This window comes from Bufo gargarizans, chromosome 3 (assembly GCF_014858855.1).
Source record: "Bufo gargarizans isolate SCDJY-AF-19 chromosome 3, ASM1485885v1, whole genome shotgun sequence".
Taxonomy (NCBI): domain Eukaryota; kingdom Metazoa; phylum Chordata; class Amphibia; order Anura; family Bufonidae; genus Bufo; species Bufo gargarizans.
The window spans coordinates 497,499,440-497,513,402 of NC_058082.1; the positions used below are offsets into that span (position 1 = coordinate 497,499,440).

The following is a 13,963-nucleotide window of genomic DNA, read 5'->3' on the forward strand; positions in this document are numbered from 1 at the left end:
GCATAAAACAGACGCGCGATGCGATCCCGGCCAGTGAGGGTGCCAGGCGCATGCGCTGAAGATAGACGGGGACACTAGTACAGCGCTTCAGAGTAGCCGCCCAGCTCAGTGAATATTGATGAGCTGGGCAGCGCTTCAAACGGCAGTTGTGGCGAGGCTGGCTGGGCGCAAGTTGATATGAAGCACCGCCCCTTGGGCAGATTGAACAAGAGGAAAGCAGGTTATAAAACTTCATATTATTGTATTTATTAGGTGGACAGGGGGGATACTTAGATTATTCTAATACCCTTTATAAGACCTATACTGTCATATATAACCCATAATATGTTTTTGGGCCTGTCAGTGTCCCTTTAAAGTGACATCTGAAAATGCTGCATTGCCGTTCTCAGGCTTTTGAAAAAAGGACTGCATATGCCTGGATTATTCCGGTAGTGCAGCTATTTTTAAGCTAGTTAGCTCAGTGATTGTGACAAAGACTACAACTCACATCATGCTGATCACTGCACAGTATTTTGAGCATGCTCATGCCATGGAGAGGGGATCTTTTAACAAATAGTTTTTCGCTCCTCCTTGCTGACAGTGTCCACCCAAATATTGGGCTTCTTTTCGTTCCCACATATAGCAGTACTTGCCGGATGTACACAAAGAACAGAAGTGCTTCCTCCCTTCAGGTTGTTACAGCGTAAATGCGGTGTATTGATGACGCAACTAGTGTCAGTCAGTAGTGCGACATGTCAGGAGACAGTGTCCCTCCGATATTGCCATCTGAATGTTGTCTATGCCACTCTTCCGTAGCATTTTACAAAATGGAGCAGTTGGTGATCTACATGCATTTGATTACCATTTTATGGGATAATATAAGAATGTAGAAAAATCCCGGCCCTCAGAATATTCCTGGTAGATCTATAGCTGGTTAGGGGTACGTCCACACAGAACATAATTTGCAAAAGAAAATATCCTTTGCAGATTTTCTGTGGAATTTGTCTCAATCAACTAAATCAGTGGTGAAAAAACACAGCATAAAAATTGACAAGATGTGGATTTAGAAACCGCACGACAATTTCTGCACAAATTGACATAGATTTTTTTTCCACACTGTGTGGATGAGATTTCATACAATTTCACTCACTTTATGGCTATTGTAAACACTGCAGAAAATCCACCGTGTATCTGTCTCGTGTGGACGTACCTAAATAAAAGACCAAGCACACCAAAAGTAAAACATTTAAAGTGACCATCTGATTACAGAAAAAAAATATTCACATTAACTGGGTAATGAACAGAGCACTTACATGGTGTTCTCCATTTCATTTTTTTTAACTGCAGATCTGTCAATTCCTGGGCTCCTCTTCTGCCATCCAAGATGGCTGCACCACTTCTCCTCTACACTACCTCATGCACTGGTAGTCCAAGACACTTCCTACTTGTCCAGCCCTACTCTTGGATTAGTCCGCACTGTTCAAGTGCGCAGTGCTAGCCAATCCAAGGGCACCAAACAGTGTCTTGAACTACACAGCATGGATCAGGTGGTCTGAAAAATGGTGTGGCCATCCTGGATGATGGAAGAGGAGTCCGGGAACTGGTGGATCTGCAGCTGAATAGATGAAAAGGAGGTCATCAGGTAAGTAATCTGTTCGTTCCCCAGTTATTGGGAATTTTTTTTAGTTGAACCAAAGGGTCGATTTGAAGGGTGCCTTATGTCCATGTTTAAACTCATAGTATATGAATTACCTAATAGAAGATAATGAAAACATTTCACTTGTTTGAAACGTGAAGCATCTACTAAATATTACCGTGAAATATTTATTTTCTGGTGCTTCAAGATTAAGAAACACTCCAAATATCCCGATATAAATTATACAGAATTTACAGCTGAAAAATACCCTGTATATATACACACACATTTAAAAATTGCATTCTATTATAAAAGGAATTGTCAATAAAAATAGTGTTAGAAAAATATATTGGCGTTCTTTTTTATGGGACAATTAATATACATTTTACAGAGGGTGCAGAGCCTGCTATGTGACACTGCAGATATGTACTGTCCCTTCACAAAGGTCATCAGCATCAGACGGTACAACGTGGTAGGGAGTTCCACAAGATGGGGTTTAGACATTGTCAGAACTTCTTTCTTCTTTCTCGACCATAGTGAGTTCTTTCACGTTGATGATTTCCCAGGGGCCCGGTTCAGCTTCTGGTTTTCCATACCACATCCCAAACCTGTGAAAGCAAAATACTGCCAGATTAAACAGCTTGCGGCCAAGTTCATGGACAGCAGTCGTGGCACGCACCCCACCCCAGTTTAGGAACAGATAAGCTTCAAGAAGCATTGAAGGGTCACAGAGTTTTCAGAAAATTTTTGATGTGTCATAAAAGACCTATCAACGGCTTTGATCTGTAGGGGTCTGAGAGCAGAGACCCCCACTGATTGCTAAAATGAGGAGAGAGAAGCGCTGGCATATCGTGCTTGCTCTCCTCACTGGACTCAAAGCCTTTGGGCCAGTCTCGAGTCGGTCTCCTGCGGCAGGCACTATGTGAGCACTCCTTTCTACTCATTTTAGGGGTCAATGGGGATCTCAGCATTTAGAATCCCACCAATTAAAACCTTAGATATGTCTCTATGACAGAGCAAAAGTTTTATGATAACCTAGTCACCCTTTAAACTTCCCTTTTTTTGTTCTGATCATAGACACAAAATGCAAAAATGGTGTGGAAACTGGTCCATCCTACCATATTCCATCGTCCTTCATACTACATATGCTGTGAGGAAACCATACCTGATAAAATAAAACGGACTGCTCCTCCTGGCACAGTTAGCCTATATTCTGCTGGTAGCATTGGGAAGAAAGTGGCTACAGGAAACTGTATATCTCTGTGGTTGCTCACCCATGTCACCCACATGGTTTCAGCTCATAAAGAGGCAAATTATTAATGAATCTGCTATTCCAGGAGATCTGTTTTGTGAAATGAATGTCAAGTTTCTACTACGTGACCCTATACCGTTCACCGAAGATATACTTATGCAGGCTATGAAATTGTTTTCTCCTTGTATGAGTCTTCAGCTAAAGCTTTGAGAATTGGGTTCTTCCTCAATACAAACGTGTGAGGGAAAAAGAGCCTGTAAGTGACCAGCTAAATACCTGCTCCGAGCTGGACTGGATGGTTAGATGTGCCTATACTAACTGGATCTGCAAATCTAACCATCTGCTCAGATAGAACACTCAGCAATTTATTTCTCATTGATCGGAGGAACAATTTGCTGTTGAATGGATCTTTACACAAAATGGTTAAGAAATGGAAACTTACAAACTCTTGATTTTTGAGTCTGGAGGCTTGGCGTCCACGCAGTCTGTTGCCGTTGTCTGTGTCCATGTGTTTTCATCATCACTGCAGAAAATTGGAACAAACATAACATGGATACAATTATTATGTAATTGAAAAATCATTAAAAGATTAATGAACAAAAAAAAAATTTATATTTAAAAAAATTCTTGCTTCCTCATCGTTCTTTGGCGCACCCAGGGTTTTATTCCATCTATGCCTAGAGGGTACATTCACACGACCATATGTATTTTGCGGTCCACAAAACAGAGCCGCAAAAATATGGATGACGTCCGTTTTTTTTTAGTTTGCAGACCCATTGTAACAATGCCTATTATTGTCCGCAAAATGGAACATACGGATGTGGACGGCGCATGGTGTGCGGTCCTTTATTTTTTTGGCAGACCCATAGAAATTAATGGGTCCGTGTGCGATCCACAAAAAAAACATAAAACTGATCAGATGAGGACCAAAAAAAAAAGTTTTATAGACCACCCCTATAAAAAACTCTGCCCATCCAGCTGAACAGTTTACATTTTTACTGTATCCTGCCTGGACAGGTAGAATTTCTACCTGCAGCACATTAACTTTCTGTTTTCTTTTAGGGTCCATTCACACGTTCGTAGTATATTACGGATCCGCAAGACACCTGGCCGGCACCCCCATAGAACTGCCTATTCTTGTCCGCAAATGCGGACAAGAATAGGACATGTTCTATTTTTTTTTGGAGCCGCTGACTGGAAGTTCCGGGGCGCGCTCCGGAAATGCGGCCAACACACTATGTGCTGTCCACATCCATTCCTGCCCCATAGAGAATGAATGGGTGCGGAATGGACCCTAATAGTGTGAAGGCTCTCTCTCATTTTGTAGAGATACTTTTGTGTGCAAGTATAGGGGGCAGGATGTTTACTATGTTTTATCTCTATTCACAAAGCAGTTGGGGTTTTGGTTGTTCTCTAGCCCAGTCCTCTCCTATTCTGACTGCTGGTATTGTGGTTTTTCTACTACTGCTCCCGGATGCATTTTAAGCAGAGTTTGTCCACATCCCAGCTTGCGTGTTTCCTTTGTTTGCTGAATTCCTAGTAAGTGACATAGTTTACACGGGGACGCTGTGTGTATGTGAAGTTCCAGGTGCTGGATGCTGGCCAGATGCAAGTTATTTTGGGTTCCGGAGAGATTCTCTGCTGGTTTTGGTGTCTTTCTGGGGCACCTATGCTGGTAATGGATACGCTCTGACTCAGGTATATTTGCTTACCTGCCCAATTGTGAAGTGACTCAGGGATATGGTCCCATTCGTGGTTTACTGCCTGGGCGGGAATGCAGGTTCTATATTAAGTCAGTCTGAGCTAGCCTCGCAAAGGCTCAGATATGCTAGACAGCAGAGCTTCACTGTATAAAGGTGCTTTCCTTCTCCTCCTGTTCTGGATTGACTGGAGCTCCGTTTAAAGACGAAGAAAATATAAGCACAGATTATGCCGTTCTTATGAACAGCCGTTCCTGATCAGATCTGTGCAAAGTACTGTCCTTCTGTGGATGAACCTTCCAAGGAAAATCCAAGGAGCTTCATGGAGTGCTTTAAAAGTTTGCTTCAAGAAACCTTCGATGAATTAAAGTCAGGCCTTAAGACCAGCAAGAAGCCCACACTTGTACACTCTAGCTCCTGCTCTTCAGACTAGGACTCTAAACAATCAAGTTTGTCCTTTTCTTCCAGTTCATATTTTGAAAAACAATGTGAGGATTTATCTGTCAAGATTGTGATGGAAGTTGAACCTTCTAAAATACCAAAAGATGGAAAACAGTGGATCTCCTACTTTTCTAAGACTTCTATAAAAGGAGTTTCCTTCTCATGCTGTGGTGAATAAAATTCGGGAGGAACAGAAAAATTCAGAAGGAAGAATGATCTTAGGGCACACTTCAAATCGACTTATCGTCTGGAAGGAAAAGTATCAGATTCCTGAGATGCTGCACCTCAGATGGATCTTGCAGTGGCCAAGCTAGCCAGAACGACAGCTTTCAGATATCACTCTGAAAAGAGCCTTCTTCACAGCATCAGGCACTTGAATGGGGCCAAGTGGCATCTAGGCCATGGGACAAGTGTACGATGACATCACAAGGCTCAGGAAGAGGCCGCAGAGCTCACTGAGCAACCTGACTCCTCCGACAGCTGATTGGCGGGAGTCCCAGGTGTTTAACTCCCACTGATCTGATATTGATGACCTATCCTGAGGAAAGGTCATCAGTAAATATTACCAGACAACCCCTTTAAGCTGTCTAGACCTCCACTTGTCAAACATTTTTTGAAGATCCTAAGAATAAAAGTTAATGAATTGCAGGCTTTCTCCTCTAGAGAGCCATATCTGAAGATCCTACTCAACGGCCTGATCTTACCCAAGGCTGTTCCTGTTTTTTTTTGTATTTTTTTTTTTTTTAAGTACATTCTCCGAAATTTTTCTCCCTGCATATTTTGCAAATCAACGCAAAGCGGAGGAAGAGGTCTTGCATCTTCTAAATGTTAAACGAGTGGCAGCACGAGTTTGAGGCAGCACCACTTTCCCTCCCATTAAATTACCTTGAGCAGTTATTGAGCTGGTTATTTCATACTTTTCTGCTGGATGGGTGGGTTTTATAGGGGTGGTCCATTTATCTGTGTATGTACTGCTTTCCTATGTTCTGTCCTTTAGGCAGAGATGGAATTACACCTTGGGTGCTGCCTCGGACTCAAGGAAAAGGAAATTCCACTCTTCCTATGCAAAGATTGGAGGTCTACTGCTCCAACATTTCCCAAATTCAAACCTATTGTTTCTCAAAGAACTTTTCGTAGACCCATAAAAGTACTTTATGCCTTTGTATATGGCCTACACTGAATAGGTGTATTTAAAAAATGTTGCTTTTGGTCCTGAGGCCTACAGCAGTGTGCTTAGCCCTATTACCAGTGGTGGTGAACATATGGGACTGGTGCCAAAGGTGGCACTTAGAGCCCTCTCTGTGGGCACCCGCACCCTGGAAAAAGTCTATGGCGTACAAATATGCCCTAGACTTCTCCTGCCATTCATCAGCGCAGGGCACGCTATGAACAGCACAGGCGGCACATTGAATGTAGGCAGGCTATTAAAGCTAAAATGATAAAGTACATGGAAGATATACTACATTGGTATTCAGGTTAAATTGCTGTGTTGGCACTTTGCAATAAATAAGTGGGTTTTGGGTTGGAGTTTGGGAACTCAGTCTCTAAAAGATTCACAATCACTGCTCTTTACAGTTACTACTACTTTATTATAATAATCAAGCATATGTGCAGGGGAAGGTGCGGTTCAGGCAAGTGTGTGAACTTCCAATATTATAAAAATTTCCTAGTATCTAGCAACCTTAAAAGAGTTGTCTCACTTCAGCAAATGACATTTATTATGTAAAGAAAGTAAATACAAGACATTTATTATTGTGATTGTCTATATTGCCTCCTTTGCTGGCTTGATTCAATTTTCCATCTCATTGATCTCATTGTACACTGCTTATTCCACAGTTACGGCCACTCTGCATTCCACCAGCGCAGCAGTGCTTGCACACTATAGGAAAAAGCTGTGGCCTCTATGCGTGGTTTTGGCCACCAGAGGCTGGTGCTTTTTCCTATAGTATGTAAGCACGACCACCTCTGGTGGTTTGCAGAGTGTTTGTGACCATAGAGACGAGCAGTGTATAATGAGATGGAAAAATGAATCGAGCCAGCAAAGGAAGCAATATGGACAATCACGATACATGAGTAAGTGCCTTGCATTAACTTTCTCTACATGATAAATGCCATCCGAGGATGCCAGATTATCAGAATTTTACTGTATTGTTTTTCTCCACAAAGTGGCAAAAACCACCGGACTTGTAATGAATGTGACTAATACAATGTGCGTCCTGAAAAATGCACCTGAAAACGTCAGCTCCTAATTTAGTTTGTTTTTTACGCATTGGTCTTTGAAGCCTAGTCACTAAGGCCCCTTTCACACGAGCGAGAATTCCGCGCGGGTGCAATGCGTGAGGTAAACCATGTTATAAAGGGAAAATAATAAAATTAATAGAACACCTATCCCAAACCCAAACCTCCGTGAAGTCCGGGTTCGGGTCTAGGTACCACATTCAGTTTTTTCTCACGCGCGTGCAAAACGCATTGCACTCGCGCGGAAAAAACTGAACATCGGAACGCAATTGCAGTCAAAACTTACTGCAATTGCGTGCCTACTCGCGCAAGCAAATCTGGGACACCCATGTGAAAGAGACCTAACACTGCTACACAGAATGTAATAGTAACAGAACAGAAGACATACAATGGAATCACTAACCTGCTAGTAGGAGACTCCATAATACCCAGCATTTTGGCCTTAATTTTCTTCCTCTGTTTCCGGATGGCAGATTTCATGCCACGCAACAAAAGGCTGGGTATCCTCTCATCGTTTAGAAGCTCCCTTAGCAAACAGTAAGGAAAATATAGGTTACAAAGTGACCCGGTCTTAAATGGTTATTCATCCTATTTCACTTCTTAATATTGATGCAAAGATTTTGGCAATGAGGTTGGAAGGAGTGGTTCTCTCGACAATATGGGATTACATCTCGCTTGTGCTTCGTAGCTGAGCCTGCTCAGGACTCCAATTCTCCAAAAGTCTCAACTTTAAGTAGTGGACCAATTCACATATCTGGAAATAGTGATATATAGGGATGTGGGTAAATTTATTCAGCTCAGTGTTGTTTTCACAACGGAGTACTTGATCCATAAGTTGATAGCGTGGGAACACTTGCCTATATCCCCAGAGGGTCGTAATAATAATCATTCAAAATAGTATTGCTACCAAAATTGCTCTCGCTCTATGGTGCATCCCATTTAAAACTCCCAGCTCTCATTTTAGGGCCATTGATAGACTCCTTCTCTAGAGTTGTGAGATGCACTTAAAGTCCCCTTTAAATGGAGAGGCTTAGCCCTTCCAAATATGTATGTATATATTACACCACTGTTCAGCTCTCATTGTATCTTCATGAATAAAAGGACAGATTCTAATAACCCAGCTGTGGTGTTGGACGAGGCACTGGCAAATTTTGTATATAGAGGGGGAGGGGTCCATGCGACTCCTTGTTACACCTCTAATATAGTTGCTACTGTGGCGAGTTGGACCACTTTTGTTAATCTTCATGGTCCGCGAGTGCAAGAGACTTAGTCTTCTTATGTACCACTCTGGAGAAACCCAACTCTGCTTGAATTGCAGCATTTGCCCAATTTGGGATTTTGGCCACAACACGGGGTGAAGTATCTTATTCAATTCTACAAGGGGGAACTTTTCCCATTGCTTTGCTAATTTGCAGCAAGAATTTAAATGTGCCACAATTGTGTTTATATAGATACATGCAGGACCCAGTTCGGTAACGGGACTGTCACTCAAGGCTATGGCAAGGTTGGTTCATCTTAGAAAACCGATCTCTGCCTTTTACAGGACAATTTTAACTAAACAGGAGTCCTCAATGGTGAAATCTTTAGCTAAGTGGAAAGCAGATCTATAGGATTTGGAAGATCGTCGACTGAAAGAAATAGATTCTGCATGGAGGTCCATGGTAGTTTGTTTAAGTGATCAGCTTATACAGACTAATTGGCTCCACAGGGTTTATCTAACGCTAGTGAGGCCATTTCTAATGCGCAACTATTTTCGACAACCAACCCCCAGGCACAAAGAGGCTCTCTGCTTCATATTGTATGGTCATGTCCTTCTACGCAACAGTTCTGGTGTGATAATCTGAGGTTATACAAATTGACCTTTACAACTATAGGGGTCCTGGATCATTTTCTCGTAAATTTGTGATTCTTAATGGACTGTGATTGTGTAATGTCTGTGTTTTCATGGATGTCTTTATTCTGTTAAGCAGTTCCATGCTTTACTACTGAGACCTTCTTTACATCAATGTGTATTTCATAGCTCATAGTGGGATTGGCGTTTACTGTATATTTTCATATAGAATCTTTCAGCTGGTTTGTATTTGTTTCTTTGACTTTTGTATTTTGAAATCTTCAATAAAATTGAGAGATTATAAAGTTATGCAATTAATTACCTGTGATAATACTGCAACTCCTCATTTATCAGGAACAGATTCGTCTTCAGCTCATTCCTCTCCTGTACAATGTGCTTCACATCTTCCTTGGTAAAACAGGGTTGGTTTGATGGGGTTTTATCACTTCCATCTTGTTCCAGAGATTTACATTCAGATGTATTCTGAAAGTCACATGCCGTACATATAAGCTATGTGTTTGGAGAAAAGGAGGCAGCATAAACGTACCATAAAACATATACGAACTAACGTGGTTGAAGTAAAAATAATGCTTAAATTATTATATAACGATTTATTTATTAGGTATATATTATTTTTTTTAATTATCTATACGTCCAGCATAAGGACATCTTTGGAAAAAAGTAACTTGTTTAATAGAACATGTGCTCTATTTATTTGCACACATGTGGGGGAGAATTATCATCTCCCTTGTGCCTGAAAAGTAGTGTTTAAAATTTGCAAACAGTTTGCAACTTTAACTGTCTTTTTTTTTTTTTTAAACTGTTGCATCTCTAGGCTTTTACACCGCCGTCGCCACTTTCCTTATAGGGGCGTGGAAAGGGTGGGAAGACCAGCCGCCCGACAAATTCATCTTCACTTACGCCAGTTTTCTGGCGTAAATTTAGGGCCCTTTCACACTTGCGTTGTCCGGATCCGGCGTGTACTCCACTTGCCGGAGGTACACGCCGGATCCGGAAAAACGCAAGTGTACGGAAAGCATTTGAAGACGGATCAGTCTTCAAAATGCTTTCAGTGTTACTATGGCAGCCAGGACGCAATTAAAGTCCTGGTTGCCATAGTAGGAGCGGGGAGCGGCATACTTACAGTCCGTGCGGCTCCCGGGGCGCTCCAGAGTGACGTCAGCGCGCCCCAGGCGCATGGATGACGTGTACATGCGATCACGTCTTCCATGCGCCTGGGGCGCCCTGACGTCACTCTGGAGCGCCCCGGGAGCCGCACGGACGGTAAGTATACTGCTCCCCCGCTCCCCGCCACACTTTACCATGGCTGCCAGGACTTTAGTGTCCCGGCAGCCATGGTAACCATTGAGAAAAATCTAACTGTCGTATCCGGCAATGCGCCGAAACGACGTTTAGCTTAAGGCCGGATCCGGATCAATGCCTTTCAATGGGCATTAATTCCGGATCCGGCCTTGCGGCAAGTGTTCAGGATTTTTGGCCGGAGCAAAAAGTACAGCATGCTGCGGTATTTTCTCCGGCCAAAAAACGTTCCGTTACGGAACTGAAGACATCCTGATACATCCTGAACGGATTTCTCTCCATTCAGAATGCATTAGGATAATCCTGATCAGGATTCTTCCGGCATAGAGCCCCGACGACGGAACTCTATGCCGGATCCGGACAACGCAAGTGTGAAAGGGGCCTAAGTAAGAAATCTACTGCTCTGAGCAGTTGTAGATTTGTGTTTAGGCGCACGGACTGTTGGAGGATGCGCCTAATTTATGATGAGGCCTCCTCTGGCAACGCAGAAAGCTGCGGTCTTGATAAATCTTCCCCAGTGTTCTCTTTTTCCTGCATGCTACATTTTTGTTTCCCACCACTAGATGGCAGCAGAGAATCACTGCTTTCCAATTATAAACACCCTGAGGTTTTAATCGAAGGCGTAATGCTAGACGGACGCTTGTGTAATCGGATCAGTTTATAATGCACTGAGTCAAAGGTGGATCCACTGGTAGAGTACATGAACAAGACACAAGTGTACATACCTCAGTGCATGAGGGGGTGAGGTAGATGGACACGTACACAGCTTTGGAGCCCAGAACAAGAAAGTATTTACCTTATGCTCCAACATATCGGATGCCCTCAGAGGGCGGCCCCAGAGATGAACACTCCATTATTTACAAGATCTTTAGAACTTTTTATAGTTTATTGTACCCTCCGTGATTTTGCATGTAAATTCTCACTGAGTCTCAATGATTTCATTGCAAGCAACGTCTAATAATCTGTGGAGGCCTCAGCTCGCAGATTTCTAAAGATTTTGACATGTTTTAGTGAGATGTCAAAAGATTAAGCAGAACATTCGCTTTAAAGAAGCACTCCGTTTTTATTTTTACTGTTACCCCTGCTTGAATACCAGATTGGCCATAGACCTTACAGGGAAATTTCCCAGGGGGCCACCTGGGCCCTCCTCATGGCCGGCCAGTGGAGGTTTTGGGAATGTATTTTGTGCTGCTGGCGGCAGTATTTTGTGATGGACTTGGGTCTGTTGGGGTGGTATAATGTGGCACAATTTGGAATTGCTGGCCCTGCCTCCATCAATTTGAAACCACCTACAAAACAAGGCCACTTTTAGTATTTTTTCCAGGACCACTTTAAGTTCCCAGTCCGCCCCTGTTGAATACTACAGAAGACATACGGTAATGCAATGACTGAGCTTATGACCCGCTAGATAATAGAATTATAAGCTCCCAGTCACATGCCTGTATTTCTGGTCTGCATTCAATCCACATTTTTGATTGTGTTGTCTGCATCCTTAACCCCTTCAAGCAGCAGACAGTTTGGAACCCTTTTTACTAATCCAAGCCACTCCGAGATTGTTTTCTTGTGACACATCATACTTTATGTTAGTGGTTAATTTTAGTTGATGCATTTTACATTTTTTTTTATGCATAAAAAAAAAAAAAAAAAAAAAAAAAAAAAAATATATACGCAGAAAATTCTGAAAAATTTGCCATTTTCAAAACTAGAATTTCTCTGCTTTTAAGATGGATAGTGATTCTTCATAAAATATTATTACTTTATATTCTCCATATGTCTACTTTATGTTTGCATCATTATTTAAAAAAAAAAATTTCAGGAAGAAGTTTAGAAGCAAATTTTAAATTATTTAAGAAAATTGCCAAAACCCAGTTTTTTTTTAACCACTTCAGCCCCGCTAGGTGAAACCCCCTTCATGACCAGAGCACTTTTTACACTTCGGCACTACACTCCTTTCACCGTTTATTGCTCGGTCATGCAACTTACCACCCAAATGAATTTTACCTCCTTTTCTTCTCACTAATGGAGCTTTCATTTGGTGGTATTTTATTGCTGCTGACATTTTTACTTTTTTTGTTATTAATCAAAATGTAACGATTTTTTTGCAAAAAAATGACATTTTTCACTTTCAGCTGTAAAATTTTGCAAAAAAAAACGACATCCATATATAAATTTTTCGCCAAATTTATTGTTCTACATGTCTTTGATAAAAAAAAATGTTTGGGCAAAAAAAAAAAAATGGTTTGGGTAAAAGTTATAGCATTTACAAACTATGGTACAAAAATGTGAATTTCCGCTTTTTGAAACAGCTCTGACTTTCTGAGCACCTGTCATGTTTCCTGAGGTTCTACAATGCCCAAACAGTAGAAAACCCCCACAAATGACCCCATTTCGGAAAGTAGACACCCTAAGGTATTCGCTGATGGGCATAGTGAGTTCATAGAACTTTTTATTTTTTGTCACAAGTTAGCGGAAAATGATGATGATTTTATTTTTTCTTACAAAGTCTCATATTCCACTAACTTGCGACAAAAAATAAAAAATTCTAAAAACTTGCCATGCCCCTCACGGAATACCTTGGGGTGTCTTCTTTCCAAAATGGGGTCACTTGTGGCGTAGTTATACTGCCCTGGCAATTTAGGGGCCCAAATGTGTGAGAAGAACTTTGCAATCAAAATGTGTAAAAAATGACCGGTGAAATCCGAAAGGTGCACTTTGGAATATGTGCCCCTTTGCCCACCTTGGCATCAAAAAAGTGTCACACATCTGGTATCGCCGTACTCAGGAGAAGTTGGGGAATGTGTTTTGGGGTGTCATTTTACATATACCCATGCTGGGTGAGAGAAATATCTTGGCAAAAGACAACTTTTCCCATTTTTTTATACAAAGTTGGCATTTGACCAAGATATTTTTCAAACCCAGCATGGGTATATGTAAAATGACACCCCAAAACACATTGCCCAACTTCTCCTGAGTACGGCGATACCAGATGTGTCACACTTTTTTGCTGCCAAGGTGGGCAAAGGGGCACATATTCCAAAGTGCACCTTTCGGATTTTGCAGGGCATTTTTTACAGATTTTGATTGCAAAGTTCTTCTCACACATTTGGGCCCCTAAATTGCCAGGGCAGTATAACTACCCCACAAGTGACCCCATTTTGGAAAGAAGACACCCCAAGGTATTCCGTGAGGGGCATGGCGAGTTCCTAGAATTTTTTATTTTTTGTCGCAAGTTAGTGGAATATGAGACTTTGTAAGGAAAAAAGAAAAAAAAAGAAAAATCATCATTTTCCGCTAACTTGTGACAAAAAATAAAAAATTCTAGGAACTCGCCGTGCCCCTCACGGAATACCTTGGGGTGTCTTCTTTCCAAAATGGGGTCACTTGTGGCGTAGTTATACTGCCCTGGCAATTTAGGGGCCCAAATGTGTAAGAAGTACCTTGCAATCAAAATGTGTAAAAAATGGCCTGCGAAATCCGAAAGGTGCACTTTGGAATATGTGCCCCTTTGCCCACCTTGGCTGCAAAAAAGTGTCACACATGTGGTATCGCCGTACTCAGGAGAAGTT

At 41.8% G+C, this 13,963-nt stretch overlaps 1 protein-coding gene across 1 annotated transcript in view; it reads right to left on the reverse strand.

Annotated features, from left to right (window-relative positions):
* Positions 1–308: 308 nt before the first annotated feature.
* LOC122932522 (Rab interacting lysosomal protein) overlaps positions 309–13,963 on the reverse strand; it is a 47,767-nt gene continuing 34,112 nt past the window's right edge. Inside the window, exons 5-8 of the mRNA XM_044286988.1 lie at positions 9,400–9,560; positions 7,650–7,772; positions 3,310–3,390; positions 309–2,223 (exon numbers count right to left, since the gene is read on the reverse strand). Of these exons, the coding sequence (XP_044142923.1) occupies positions 2,112–2,223; positions 3,310–3,390; positions 7,650–7,772; positions 9,400–9,560 (477 nt within the window). The 3' untranslated portion in view covers positions 309–2,111. The remainder of the gene's footprint in view (positions 2,224–3,309; positions 3,391–7,649; positions 7,773–9,399; positions 9,561–13,963) is intronic.